The sequence below is a fragment of the Arvicola amphibius genome, chromosome 9 (assembly GCF_903992535.2).
Source record: "Arvicola amphibius chromosome 9, mArvAmp1.2, whole genome shotgun sequence".
In the NCBI taxonomy this organism is placed as follows: domain Eukaryota; kingdom Metazoa; phylum Chordata; class Mammalia; order Rodentia; family Cricetidae; genus Arvicola; species Arvicola amphibius.
In genome coordinates this window covers 106106975-106123210 of record NC_052055.2, presented here as the reverse complement: position 1 = coordinate 106123210, position 16236 = coordinate 106106975, and the positions used below count along the sequence as shown (strand labels likewise).

Sequence of the window (16236 nt, the reverse complement as noted above, 5' to 3'; positions counted from 1 at the left end):
TTAACAGAACAGTGATGAAATAAGAAAATAGTACTCTGAACCCTGGCCAGTCAGTCAATATACACGCACTAAGCATCCACCACTTTAGATTGGCTCTTCAGGTAGAGCCCCTAGCAGCCTAATCTGTCAATCCCTGGAACCTACATGGTGGAAAGAGAATGGATTCCAGAAAGTTTTCCTTCCTCCTCCATACAACAAACAAGAAAACAAACAAAATAACACAACATTTATTTTAGCTTCCTACTATTTAACTGTCCCTAGTATCAAGACTCATCAACAGGACAGTCCACACAGATCTTCCATTTTCAACCTATCCTTCAGGTCACACCCTCTCTCAAATATACTGCTTCTTTATTCCAAGATTCTATGCATAAAATAAACAACTTTCTTCCCTAGTTACCACAACTGGAAACCTTCTGCAAAGTAGTTTTACATTCCCCCAAAGCTACTTTGAAAACATTGCCTCTCTTAAGTCTGAGCATATCACTGGAAGTCTATTCGGAGCCTCCTGAAGCTCTGGAGGTATGCTGAGTCATTGGGTACCATTTCATCTGAAGGACAGATGGAGAAACAATAACGCTCCGCTAGGTGCGATTGAAATTAGACAAAGATTGGAAAACATGATTAGATTTGCAAAATTTAAGTACTTGTGAGCAGCTGCCTGATTGAGTCTATTCTCTATAAGGAAAATATCCTAGTTTTTCATTATTTTTTCTTAAATTATAGAATCTCATTCATAGAGATAACTCTTAAGATCATTAAAGTGTGAGATCTCTAGCTCCCCGAAAAGGACAACACTTTCTCAGATGTCTTTGGTAAGGTACAGTGTGCTTGGTTTTTATTTAATCATGCCAGCAAGAGGCAATAGTTCACCATATCTTTAAAAAATTCATTGCTTTTCTGTGGTTCTTTTAAAGTGGAAATCCAGAGTAGCGATCTAGACATGAACAACTCAGCACCTAGTATATAAAATAGATTTCATTTCACAATTTTAGCACCATAACAACTTTAAAGGGATTAAAGTCATGCAATTGTTACATTACTAACATAACATAATTGAGTCACCTAAATTGAGAGCTCACTTATATGACTTTTTAAACTTTAGTAGATTTTATAAACAAAAGAGGAGAGAGGGGCAGAACGTACACCGAGGTGGAATTTTTCTTTTGCAAGCAATGAAGTAGAAATATGAAGGATTATTGTTTATTATTTTTAGTCCAAAGATAAAGTATATTTGATGAATAAGAGAAAGGTAAATAATATACAATCATAATCAAGCTGCTGAATACATTTCGCTATATCAGAAATTTTACTTACATAATTTCACTATAGACAATGAAAATGTTTTCACCAACTCACAATTAGAATTCAATAAACGGCATAAAAAATGTCCTTTTCAATTCTGGAAGTTGCAGAGTTTTTGAGAAGCAATATTTTTACTGTCTGCTTCCACAACTGATTGTGCTTAAGACCTTGCCTCCAATTCTGGCTTCAAATGACTCCCGATTTTAAACATTATTCCCAGTTATGAAATATTCTAGAATCTTGGATTCTTTCTCTTTCAGTTTTGTGCTAATATGCAAATAAAGAATGTTGATATATACATTATAATGTGAATATTCATAATATAATATAATATATAATTATAATTATATACATATGATATATTCATATATACATGCATACATGCATACTATTATGCATCACAACCTAACCAAAATTATCTCCTCTTACAATGCCACTATCCTGTCCACTCAGAGGTAGATAGCACCAATCATTTCTCATGACTGGCATGTAAACAATGTGCCATATTGGGACTTCTATTACTTTATTAGAAAATGGAGTTTTCATAGCCCCCAGAGAATGAAGAGGAATGGGAAACACTGGTACATTTCAGCATTATATATATTCCTCCAAGTAAGTTGTTAAAAATAATATTATTGGGGCATGAAAAAAATAGCTCAGTGGTGAAAATAGTGTTTACCACTCTTCTAGAGAGTCAGGTAGGTCATTTTCTCCTGTAACTCCAGGAGAGTATCCAGAGATCTAACACTCTCTCCCGATCTCCTCAGACACCACACTTAGCTGCACAACCCTTCCCACCTCCACATAAACAAATAACTTTAAAAACTAATGAAGAATTTTTCAAAATGTTGACCAGTTGAAACCTAACAATAATTTACCCTTTTATGCTTAGACTAGTTCAGGCATAACTGTTTCAATATCTATAGTAGCTCAGCATTTCTATAATCCATATCAATTTTCCTTCTTCTATATGAAAGGCTAGTCCTGAAGGGGATCTCAGAAGTGGGGTACTGGGACCCTCTAGGCTTGTGCATTCTGTATGGTATATGGGCTCAAGTAGCCATCTACCTTAGCCAAATGTTATGATGTCTATGACATTGAGACCCTTCGTCTTAAGTTAGACGTAAGTCAGAACAACCCTGCTACCAGCCTTGTCTCTACACTGATTTGAAACATGCCTCCTGGATACAGCTCAGAGACTGTAGCTGTGCCCCTCAGGGCCTGTCAGAAACAGTCTTTCACTTTAGGGCCCTTTGAAGATTTGATGACAGTGAACATGTGTCTCTAATGCTTATGTTCCCTTGGCTGAATATGCTTCTGTTGCTTTCATGAGGATTACATACAACTCAGTTTCAAGACATGTCACTATTTCAGACGCTGTCTGTTAAATCTGCTGCAAGCGACAATCCTCTAAAGCAAGCCACCTGTAACAAAACATTTTACTTCTAGCACTTTAAGCACAATGGGAAACAATGATTTAATATGTTGAGCCTAGGGTGAATTCAACAAGACCTAGCAAATAGGAATAAAGTGTCATGCTGTCAGAAATCCCCCAGAGTCAACTTAGAATGATTTTTTAATAGTTCTGTCTTTTGGATGAAAGACCTCCAAACAAGTGTAAAAACAACCAACCTTCATGCAAGCTGACTTACTTCTTAAACAGCTTTCAATTCGGTGATGACAGACATTTAGTCTGGGTCTAGATTTATTCATTATGGAAGCTTTTATGTTAAAATTTTATTCACACATTTTGTGATGGAGGACTTTCATCGGTTAATTAATAAAGAAACTGCTTGGCCCAATGGAACAGAAAATTAGGTAGGCGGAGTAAACAGAACAGAATTCTGGGAAAGAGTGAGGCAGATGCTTCAGGCAGTCGCCATAGTGAGTCGCCATGCTTCTTCTCTCTGAGATGGACGCAGGTTAAGATCTCTCCTGGTAAGCAACCACCTCGTGGTGTTACACGGATTACTAAATATGGGTTATTTAGCCAAAAAGAGGCTGAAACTAATGGGCCAGGCAGTGTTTAAAAGAATACAGTTTCCGTGAAATTATTTCGGATATAAAGCTAGCCGGGTGGCGGACACAGGCCCGCCGCTCCTTCTACAATTTTGCAAACATATATACACATATGTGTTTTCAGAAATATCTGGGAGATGTGTTATTGTCCAAAAGTTAAATGCTTTTGTATTCTAATAGATATTGTCAAAGCACAAAGCTATAAAACTATTACTACTACAACTACAACTACTACTAACACACACACAATACTTCAGGCATACTAATTCCAAATTCCAGGATGAGCAGTAAAAACAAATATATGCAATATATAATATCTAGTTTTAAAAGTCAACTTGAGGAATTTCAGAAATGGCTCAGTAGTTGAGTGAAATTATTGCTCTTCCAGAGGACCCAGGTTCTATTCTAAGCACCATGTGGCAGCTCACAGCCATCTGTAGCTCTTGCTCCAGGGGCTCTAACACTTTCCTTTGGTCTCAAGCATGTGTGTGATGTACAGATACATAAGCTGTCAAAATACAAATATGCATACAATGTAAAATATTCTAAAATCAACTTGAAATTCAGAGAAGCTTGGGGATCCTTTCAGAACTTTAATTTTGATTAAAACATGTTAAACCATATTAACTTTTAAAAAAGTTCTCACAAGCTATTGAAACTCACTTTGAAACAACTATTATCTCGTATTTCTGAGAATCAGGACTTTCTTCATGCCTGTCTGTTTATGACTCTAGATTATGGCATAAACCTTGGAAAATTGGACCTAACTGTGAGGCAGATTAAAGTCTCATGAAATAGCCAACTTTATCCAGAGCATCAGACAATTTATACTCTGAGGCTATAATCACATGAGTAAGGTATTCAAGAAGAAGCCACATCTGGCAAAAACATGTCTTTTCATAGAGGTTTAATAATACTAATAGTTGAAGTTAACTCCTATCCACACACCTGGGAAGAGCATGAAAATATGTTTCAAGAACAGTTCTGTGTTTTAAAGAAACTGAAATCACAAGACTCTAGTTGTCTTATAGTTTTTTCACAGGTGCTCAGAATTCTCATACAACTCCATTCCTGGACTGTGTTCCAACACCTGTCTATTCCATTCCATCCCTGTTCCGCTAGTTTTAATCTGATACCTGTGGTTTAATATTTATAATTATTATAGACTTCATAATTAATTTTAATTCATAATCTAGAATATAAAGGTTTTTGAAAAGACTAGTTTCAGTTAATACATATTCTTTATCCTCTTATAAGTGAACTAATACAGGCTGGGCATGGTGCCACATATCTGTAATGTCCATCTTTGGGAGGCAGAAGTAGGAAGATCACTACAACTTTGGGGCCAGAGTGTTTACAAAGCAAACTTGAGTCCTATCAGCCCTCCGCAGTATGACCCTGCCTCACAGATAATTCCAGAATTGTACTCAAATTACTAATGAATCGTTGACAAAGATGAGACAAAGGGTCTGTGATTGCTGCTAATTAGCCAATGTTTCAATGTTTCATTAGTAATAAATATATCTACTCTAATCAGCATTTAATTAGTATATTTATATTAATCGATATAACCAAAACTTACAGCATCTTTATCTTATCATCCAGTAAGATGCATACATCAAGCAAACTTTTACAACTTATGAACAAAAGGCTTTTTAATCTATATAAACCTGTAATGTCTTTGTCTTATGCTAGAAACCTTCTATTCCCTTATATGTTGAATAAATATTTATTGAATAGCCTTAGATACTGATTTTTCCTTTGAGTGTAGGGGAGAAATTATTAGACATTTTTCTCTCCAAATATATGCAGGGTTTTCCACGTAGTAGTTATTCAATGAATATTTGCTGAAAAAATAAATCCTTTTACATGTACATAAACGTCTTACTGAAGCAAACAAGTGGCTATATCACAAACTAAACCAAGGATAAAATGAAGAAAAAATAGTTGAAGGAAGCATAGAGGGATGTGTTACCCATTTGGGTATCTTAAACGTTAGATACTTTCTAAGTTACAAAGTAGAGAGACCTATGGAGATTCAAATATGTAAGTTTACTGCTTAAGGAAAGGATTGACTGGTTAAATAAATTTTTGGAAGCCATGAGCATGCAAAAGATTGTTTTTAATTATAAAATTAAAAACAAAGTAATATAAATTCAAAGAATCAATAAAGGATATAAAATGTGATTAAAGGAATGTGTGTATATAAACATACTTATTATATATTTGTATATCACATATATAAAATATGCTGCTTGAGAGAAAGATTCGATAACATACTACAAAATAAATCTCAAGTACTATAACATTTTATTTAAAAATTATCACATGACTTTTATGACATTTGTGAGTTGTTCCAAAAATTTGGTGAAAGGGGATAAAACGAAAACAAATATCTTATCTATATATACACACATGTATATGTAAATGTGTGTACACATATGTGTGTATACAAATACACAATAGAATTTTACTGAGCAATAAGGAAGAAAGAAACTATATTGTTTGCATAAAATGAATGCAACGGGATAATATCACAATAAGGAATTTAAATCAGATTCAGAAGGACAAACATTACACTTTTTTTCCCTTTGGGAACTATAAATTCTCTGTTGAGATATAAAATCATGTAGGCATATTATACAGGAAAGTAATGTGAAACTCTCTAGGGAAATTAAGGAGACCAATAGGACTTGGAAAGAAAATAAAGGAAAGCATAGAAAACTTTGGGGCAATGAGGTCAAAGACTAATACATACTTACATGAAAATATCCCTATGCGATACAATGCCATGTGCAGTAGATATACTCTAATTTAAAAAATCAGCAAAGAAGTGATATAGTGTCAAAGTCAAGCCTCTAAATATATACCCTTAGTACCACAAATCCTTAGACCCTTCACCTCCCACCAGAGAAGTTTCTTAATGCAGTGGACGGTGACTAATACAGAGACTCAGAATTTGTCAAATTGAGGAGGATAAGTGACTGTGCTTGACTTTAACTGGGACATGCCCTCACAGGACTCGGGAGACACTGGAGAAGAAGCAGGAGAAGGACTAGAGGAGCCAGAAGCTGGAGAGGCCTACTGGTAATCCATGTCTTCTGGACTTTACAGAACTAGCCCACTCACGAACTCACTCTACCTGTGGATACCTTCAGAAGACTTTCATAAGATTAATTCAGTCCATACCACAACATGTAAGAGTAGCTTCACCAGGCCCCGCTCCTAGCTCAGGAGCAATTCGCAGATGATGGCTCCTGAGAGAGGAAAATTCAGGGTTTTTTTTCTGTGATAGCCCACGGTAGGTTGCTCATGGTTCAGAGAATAAAGTTACACCCATCTACACATGTATGACACTAACAAGACTCAAGAGGACAGGAGGAGGAAGAAGAAGAGGCGATAATAATGAATTTGGGAATATATATAAGATATAGTAGGAGTCCAAGAAGAGTTGGAGAAGAAATTAATTAGGGTGTGGTTATGATCTTAATACACAGTATTCATGTCAGAAAAGACCAAGGAATATTGATTTTAAAATCTTCCCCTTTTAAAAATGAACAAAAAATATAGTCATGTAACAAAATTAGAATGTCAAATGCTCAGACTTGGTAGGGGGAAGCACACTTTCCCCCCAAATCAGGAAATTGACAGCTAGATCCACCAATAAGACATGAACCCGTCTTTACACTGAAAAGAGACTCCATGAAGTAATAGCATCAAGTGTTGGCCACCGCTTAGACACAAGAATGTATAAGCAGCTGAAGTTTGTTCAAGGAGCTCAACAACTTTAGAGACCTTGCTGCAGTACCCTGTTCCCCACAAGCTCCCATAGAAGACTGCTTATCAGTTGGAAGATCACTGCTTCAGACCAGCTAGCCTTGTCTTAATTCTAAGGAAACAGACACCTTGGTTCTTCCCTCAGTAGTATTAGTAATGAAATTGTCAATAAGGCCAACTAAGCATTTAACAAGTTCTCCTTACACCACTTGTGATCTTTACAGAAGTGTATATGCACACCTTTTTCTGCTTTTTTTGAGTGTGTTTAATATTTAATATGTGCCATAATATATATTCTGATTCGGGACTTCAAAGGAACCAGTGATCTAAAATGATTCCCTAAAATTATGCTGTTCATTGGATCTTAAGAAACTACTGAACAGTTACCAAGAAAATAGTTTTGATAATTCATATCTTCTTTGGTTGCTTGGTTGGGGTGGTATGGGTTTGATTACATTTGGACACTGTCTTTCTCTCTAGGCCAGGCACAGTGGCCTCACATATCTCATTCTCAGGTATGAGTGTTAAGATTACCCCCGTTACCACCATGAACTATCATCTAAAACTCTAAAACAACAACCCTTACCAAAATAAACATATGCCATGGTTTGTATTACTAAAACCTTTCAAAAGGGTTGTCTGTGGCTTCTATTAAAGTTTTATCACCATCGCGTTTTTATTGACAGAAGAACTATTGGTTTATAATAAACATCTCTATAAAATTTAATTTTTCTATTAAATTTTCTCATCTATAAAACAGATGCCTTTCACTAAAAAATCCTTTCATCTTATAATATCTTAGGATTTAAGGTACAGAGCTATTTTTTTCTCCTCAGAAATCTCCAAAATGAGCCTGTTTCTTAAGCAGAGGTTAAAGGGATTTAGCAGCATGAGCCGGATCTTGAGTTTACAATGTGCCCATTTGCAATGGTTCTTAGCCCACTTCAGACAGCTGGAAGATGTGTAACTCAGCAAATCTCACAGGACCATCCCAAACAACTAGGGGAACTACTTCCTTGGTAAAGAATAGACCTTGATCTGAGAATTCACTATGCCTTGTTTGTAACAAACATCCTAACATATCTCATATAACCATATAGGGCACATTGATTTAGTTACCCTACCTGTGGACACAGGGTCTCCAGGTGATTTGCGGCGATTCTGACGATTTTAATCCCATCTTCATTTCTTGACATGGAACAAGCAAGGTTTGCCACCTTCAATAGAATTCAAAACATTGCCAATTAGTTTGGGCCACTGAGGAAACACAGAAATGTTTGCTATCATGGACGAAGGAGGACATGTACGCACTTCCCGAAAGTGCAGTGTCAAGCAACATTTTTATAAATATCACTGATATCTCCCTCATAAAATCATTCAGAGAAACCATTAAACTAAATAAGCAAAGGGAGCCTCGGGGAATCAACATAAAGAGGAAATGCTGGTGAGTGAATCAGTAGCCTCCCAGAGTCTCTTGTTATCAACATCTAACCCATAATAAGACATTCTTTGGGGGCTGGGTAAGGTTTACCCATGGATCGCATGCTAACAGGTTCTTGGAAGCGCCTTTGATTATGGTTTATTTTAAGATTGTAATTGTTTTATTATTTCCCAGAGGTTTATTATGCACACTGAAGTTGCATTAAGCATAGCTGTTTCTTATTCATGTTTTATTCAGCATCAAATATGCTGGCATCCCAAGCTGGACTAACACAAGATAATTAAATATCATTTCCTGTTCTTGCTTTTCTACTGTAACTTAATGAACGTTATCTGACATTCTGGCAGCCAATTTAATTCAAGTGTTAGTGACACCCAAATCTATTTTAACCAATGCTTTTGAAGCTTACACTTCCTTCCACTGAAATGGACATTCTTTTAAATAATTACCATAATTGTCATTACCAAAGCCTGGTATTTACAGGTTTCTTATCTCACGACATAGATTTGAGAAAGGGTGTGGAATTAGTTTTCCTTCCTTTGAACACCAGTTTATCTAAAATTCTTCTTGCTAGCACCATGGGAGATTCTAAAAAAAAGCATTTTTTTTTTTATTTTTCTAAAACTTCCATGGGGTTCAGGGGTGGGGGGTGTGCACATGCATACAGGAGAGCAAGAACCATGTGTACGCGAGGAAGTCAGAGGACAATGGGAGTTTACTTTTCTCCTTCCACTGTGTGGATGTGGGGACAGAACTCGGATCTTCAGATTTTACGATAAATGCCTTTATGCTAAGCCATCTCCCAGGGTGACTGAGTATTTTTTATTGATCTACTAAAAATATTTCATTGTCTCCATCTATCTATCATATATATGTATGTATATATCTTGTACCTCATGTGCTAAAACACAAAATGAATTCAGATTCAGGGGTTGTAGGACCAGCAAATAAATAGCAAGTATCTTTGGGCCACTATTTTAAGACAATGAATTGAAATTTCAGTGGATATATATCTTGCTTTTTCTGGCATCATGTTTAATATGTGAATGGGAAAACAACTTCTGGTTTGCTCTTACATATGACAGAAGAGCAGACATCTATTATTTAGCTATGGAGAAGCACTGTTCAATTTATTAACGTACATGAAAATGGCTTACTTGGAAAGGCCTTTTGTTGGCTTGAAGGTCACAATACCTCAGCTTTCATATCTGACACACAATTAGTACGCTCGTGAATTATTTGAAAAGGGCAATGGTTTCTGTGCCCCTCATCTCCCAAAGCTCATTCCCTGATAGTAAAACTTTTGCAAACTTTAAAACTGATTAAAATTAAAAATATGTACCATTTGCAGAATTTTCTAGTTAAATTAGAAGAATGCTAACTAATTGAAGCTTCAGTTCACAGAAAATTGATCCTATGCAGACAATCCCTTCCTTCCTTCTTATTTTTTCCTGGTGTTGAGGACCATAGGCACGGTCCTGAGATTGCTAGGAAAATTTCCTACCATTTAGCCCATCCTCCTACATCTCGCTCCTTCTTGCTTTTATTTTATCAAATAAAACTTGATAAAAACAGTATGTCAAAGTCTACAGTCCCCAGAAGTACATGGCTATCACAGATGCCGACTCCGTCAGCATCCCCAGTATCTTCATTCTGAGACTGGTCTTTCAGGCACCTTATCTTGTACAGAGCACCCTCATTATCACCAGCATCTGCTTTTTCTCTTTTTGCCTGTGGCACCTCCTCTCCCTAATTTAAAGGGGCCTTTTAAAGTACGGACTCAGTTGGGCAGAGGCAGTTGGATCTCTTTGAGTTTGAGGCCAGCCTGGTCTACAGATTGAGTTCCAGGACAGGCTCCAAAGCTACAGAGAAACCCTGTCTCCAAAAACCAAAAATAAATAATAAATAAATAAAATAAAGTGAAGACTCTGTCTTTGGGGCAGCAGGTCTAGCAGATAGCCTTGCAGATCTTCTCTGTGCACCCTCCTTCACCGTGGACCTCTCTCCTCGAGTACTCTTTTAGCATTCCATTAACACACGGAGTTGGTGGGGTGGGGCACAGGCACACAATATATGGATTCAGCTGCACATGACTTTCTTGCCTCTTCTTCTCTATATCGCTTGTTTTCTTTAAAATAAAGATGTATCCTCTTTCCCTTCTTATCCTTTTTGAAAGTAGATTGTACCAGGCTTTTTCTTTGGGGACACCAATAAGCTCCCAAATCATGACACAGAGACATATTATTAGTTTTAAAGCTCAGCCTAGCCTAAGCACATTTCTGGATAGCTCTTTTAACTTTTAACCTGTTTCTCTTTATCTACCTTTTGCCTCAGGGCTTATTATCTTTCTAACTTCTGTATATCTTACTTTGACTTCTTCTCTCTGTCTCCTAGCTGGCAGTGGCTGCCTGTCTTCTTGCCCTGGGCATCTTCTCCTTGAACCTAGAATCCTCCTCCTATTTGTTCTCTCTGACTGGAAGCCCTTTGTATCCTACTCTCTCCCTAGCCAGTCAGTGCTTTATTAGATCAATTAGGTTCCTTTGGCAGGAAAGGTCAAGCAAATGCAAAAATCTTTTCATAATTAAGCACACATGGCTATATATTGAGCAAATGAAGCATAGACAAAAGTAACACACCTTTACACAATTAAAATAATATTCTGTAGTAGAAATAAATGAAACACATCTTTGCTTAATTAAAACAATATTCTACACAATAGACATTCTTGTCTTGAAATTTGCTGGCCTTTATGCTATTATACAAAAAGGGAGGCAGAACAAGGATCATTATCCAAAACACTTTATGTTTATATTAGTAGAGTTAACTTTTACAAGACTATACAATAAACATACAAAACAATTGGAAGTTGTATTTATGCCTCGTAAAATGATGGTAGTGTGATCATTTTATCCTCATTTGTTCACGGAAGATAGATCGATAGATAAAGATTAAAGGGCAGATTAATAGGCAGATAGATAGACAGACAGATTAATAGGCACATAGATAGATAGATAGATAGATAGATAGATAGATAGATAGATAGATAGATAGATAGATGATAGGTAGATAGATAGATAGATTGATTGATTGATTGATTGATAGATTGATAGGCAGATAGATAGATAGATAGATAGATAGATAGATAGATTAATCAGCAGATGTATGGGAGCTATATATGAACATTTCATCACAACTCTCCTGTGTCAACTCAACTTTGAAGTAATCAAAACTGTTTCTATTCTAGAGCTATTAGGTTTTGGCATAAGCTTGTCAAACACGGTTAATTCGTGGCAAATTTCTGAGACAAAGAAGAAAGGTTGATTGGTAAAACTAAAATCTTTTTACAATTTGAATTTGAATGACTCAGAAAATGTTTTCCAAAAATCACATCAGTGTGTGAATGAAAGCCAAATTTCTTCCAATAATAATTAGATCTGTGTGCCTATTCAGGAAAACAAGTGCAGTGTAAATGTGACTCCCTGCTTGTCAGAGAAAACAGCATGCACATAAAATATCTTGTAAAAGTAATCTGAGGTATTTTGATATCTGACATCCCTGTTTATCTAACTTTGACTACGTTTCACAAATCACAGGAAAGATTCATTATGTAGCACATTCCAATAGAAATTTTCTCTTTGCTAAGGAAAACTGGGGACTACAGAGACTTCTTCTGAATTTTGGAAAGATATTAAGTTCCACGATTCTGTTTGTTACCTATAAAAACATGATAGTATCTAACTCACTAGGGTGCCAGGGCAATTAAGTGAGACACTGTATGGAGAAGGTCTAATATCCAATTCTATTATAATATCTAGTATCTCTAAGCTTGTATGAATTCCCATCCTTTTGTCTCTCAGCTAATGGGAGCAACAAAAGAACTTTCAGGTTCTCAGCAATGTTATAAATTTAAGCCTTAGGTGCTCAAAGAAATTTAATGAAATCTCTAACCCAAGAACAAGAAAAAAAGCCACTGAGCTAGACAGAACTCACTTAGTGATGTGGCAGAATAGGGTGGAAACCCTACTTAAAGCCAGAAGGATGCCTTAAAGCAGGTTGAAAGGAAGCAAAAGTCATTGCTTGAAAGGAAGCAAAAGTCATTGCTCGGCCTATACAGCAACTGGTTGGCTGACTTTAGTAAGCCCTGTGGTGACCTATTAGCTCACTGCTGTACTCTACTGTGCACACAGGGAAGAGGAGCAGGCAGACAGTTCACTCAGACCAAAGGGTACAGACTTTGAACCAGGTGTGCATGTGTGTCATTCACCGGTAGACATTTCTGCACTGAAATAACAGAACTGACTTTTGGTGGATCCTATGTGGTAGCCTTTCCCGGTCTAAGGAAAGCAGAGTCCATGCTACCTAAAATAAACAGCCAGATGAGATACTGGGTAAGATCATGTATCCATTAAAGAGAAAAGGCTATGACAAAATACTTTTATACCAAAAAAGAGATTAATTATATCATTAAAATAATTACCAAAATTCTATCTAATAATTTTCCAAAACAATTAGCAGAGACAAGTTGACATGTCACAAAGAGGTGACTAAAGTTTTCTATCCATATCCAGCTCTCTCTGGTCTCTCCACTTCTCAGCAGACCCTCTGATATCCAAGATGTAAGTCACATCTGAAGTCCTAAAGGCTTCTCTGATCTTATAATGCCAGATGATCTAGAAGAACGGTTGTATTCTACAAACACATCAGGGCTGACATCAAAGCCTGATCAGTCGATTCCTGATCTCAATGATCACCCTAGCTCCTACCTCAAGTTCTAGGCACCAACTGGTACAGTCTTATCATGTTCACTATTAGCTGGATATTGTATCTGTCCTAGTAATTGACAGTAAATGTGGCGTCCTTCATTACTTAACCAGTGGTCTGTCATGAGAAATTCCCGCAGTGGAACCTTTCCTTCCAGAAGCCTGTACCTATGCTGGTTCTGCCCTTTCCTCTGCAAGAAGGGCAGGAAGCTGAACACCGAGAACCGTACGACTGCCCCGCTTGTGTCAAGAATCAGAAATAGCCACAAAAAGATATCTGGAAATCATAAACTTTCTCCGTGACCCTTAAATAAGTCTATTGTTCTACAGATTGACTTTGCACCTGATAATCAGTATGCTGTGATATGCCACAGAGTGTCTATCTTTAGAGTGCTGAATGGCATAGCATGCCACAACTTAACATTCCAATACCAAGTTTCATCTGAATTCTCGCTATGGCCATCCTCTCAGCCATCTTAGACAGCTGAAATGGAAGGGCCCCTAGAAAAACAGCACCACTTGGGAGCCATCCACCATTCGTTCTCTCACCAAGAAGTTTCTATACAGGGATTTGCCTCTTGTATTCTTTTTCAAGAACATGGACTTCATTTGGATATCTGGCTTGCTCCTCACTGTGGCACACTCATTGTGTATCTATGTCCCCATAGCTGATTGTAGCATCGCAGAGAGCACCAGAGATCCTAGCTCTCAGTGTGTGGGGGAGGGGGTCACTGTTTCATTTTCATGCATATCTTGCTCTGGCAGATGGTCATTTAACTCCCGTGTAAACACTTCTGGGTACGGAAAATTTAGTGTTGCTGAAGAGGGCAGCCTATTCCCCTAGCAGCACAGCCCCAAATTATGAAATCATAGCATTCTTTGTATAAGGAAATGGAAGCTTCTCTCAATGAATGCCAAGTATCATAAGTAATATAATGTTGGACTCGTAGGAAAAGTGTAGTGGCAGCAATCCTCAGTTTCAGTGATAAGGGAAATGGAAATAATAAAACGACCAGTAAAGAGCTGTTAAAAGGTGGAGTTTATTTCTGCAAAGTCATCTCAGTATATTAACTGAGAGATCTAAAGGATCTGGCACTAGAGTTTTAAAATCAACTTCCCAGCGGTTGTGATATACTAGTTCCACAAAAGAATACACACACACACACACACACACACACACACACACACACACACACACACAGAGAGAGAGAGAGAGAGAGAGAGAGAGAGAGAGAGAGAGAGATTGAGAGAGAGACTCAGACTCACACATAGAAACACATACACAGATAAACATACATGTACATGTACAAACCACTGACAGGCAGTATCGTAATATACATAAACTGGGTCTTGGTTGATTGTCATTTGTTTGAACATGTACTTCTTCCTGAAAATTAGTAAAATGGGCTGAAAGTCTATAATAGTACACTAGAAAAAATGTTCAAGAAACAACAAAATCAGTGTAAGAGAAATTTCCAGCCATCCACTTGGAGTCCGTATTTCCTTGTGGTAACACCTTGGGGCACCTTGGTAGAAAGATTGTCGCTTACTCCAAGCCTGTGCTGCCGTCTGGTTGTGATTGTCAAGTTGGTCTCCTAGTCCCGCCTTCTTCCTAGGCTAGGCTAGGCATGACTTCCTACTAGAGCAGTCTCCTAGTCCCGCCTTCTTCCTAGTCTAGGCTAGGCATGACTTCCTACTAGAGCAGTTCTGGTTTCTGCCTTTTCTCCACTTTTCATTTTGACTTTCCTTATGTGAACCACCTGTGTCTTCCAGTAAGGTCCCCATTTTCCTACCCAAGTGAACAAAATGATTGTCTCTTGTGAAAACAGAGAATACCGATTCTCAGTGCTGACCTAAAAAAGCTGCACACCAACAGGACACTCCTTCATGGTGTTTAACCGTGGTGAAGAACCATAACCATGTGTGTATCAGGGGCCTTCCGATCAAATTTCTGACTTAGGTCTTGTGCAGATCGGCTGTCCTGGCCTTAGACACAAATTTTAAAATAGCTTATGTGTCTGTTCCTGCTCATATGAATCAGTGTGTTTATAAATGTTTGCTTCAGTGACCCCTTGGTGTTTATTAGAACATTTTATACACTGAGTATAAAATTTTTTCCACCCTAACATGAAAGTTGTTCACTCTGTCTGAGAACCATTCCTAAAACCATATCAACATTCCAGGACCTGGGGTATAGATCTTCTCATACCTCCAGAGTTAGAATAAAATCCTCTGCCTGACATGCAAATATCATTCTTCCTAACCTCACCTATCAGATGGAGAGTGGGCAAACAAAAATAACCTTTTTCTCTAATCTTCTGTCAAGAAAATTATCTTAAAAGAAGTGTTACTTGGCTTGTATAAATAAGGAAATGCAATCTTATCTCTAGTCACCTAGATTTGAATCATTTTGTCTATAAAGCACTGTATCCAATCTACATGTTTAATAGTTCTACTCTTCAGTGTTATGGATATGGCTTAATTTATCCCTTGGAAGTTATGGCTTCTTCTACAGTTTCATGATTCCACAAGGCCTTAATTATTCACCATATAAACATTAAAAGTAAGTACCATTTCTTCAAACTGAGGTGGAAGAGCCTGAATAAACAAAAGTTGACATCATGAACACCAGGAGAGATGATTACAAGAAATATTATTGTGTATCAAACTTAGAAGTAACTTATCATACTTTAGAAGTACCCATTGTTTCAGCTACACGGAGAGTCACACTATTACTTCTTATGGTATTTGGCTCAAATGACAGACCCAGAGGCAAAGGGTAAGGTAGTCCCAGGACCTTGTGACCCCAAGTAGACAGCAGTAGGACACCTGGAGAACACACACACACATACGTTCTTACATCAAATTTTACTATTTTTATGAGCAACTATGCTTTTCTAATATATAAATGTCAATTTATTTTCTCAAAAATAA

At 37.2% G+C, this 16236-nt stretch overlaps 1 protein-coding gene across 1 annotated transcript in view; it reads right to left on the bottom strand.

Moving 5' to 3' along the window:
• The window catches only part of Ctnna3 (catenin alpha 3), a 1277532-nt gene that overhangs the window by 467776 nt on the left and 793520 nt on the right, over positions 1-16236 (bottom strand). The window contains exon 9 of the mRNA XM_038342272.1: positions 8226-8318. Coding sequence (XP_038198200.1) covers positions 8226-8318 — 93 coding nt within the window. The remainder of the gene's footprint in view (positions 1-8225; positions 8319-16236) is intronic.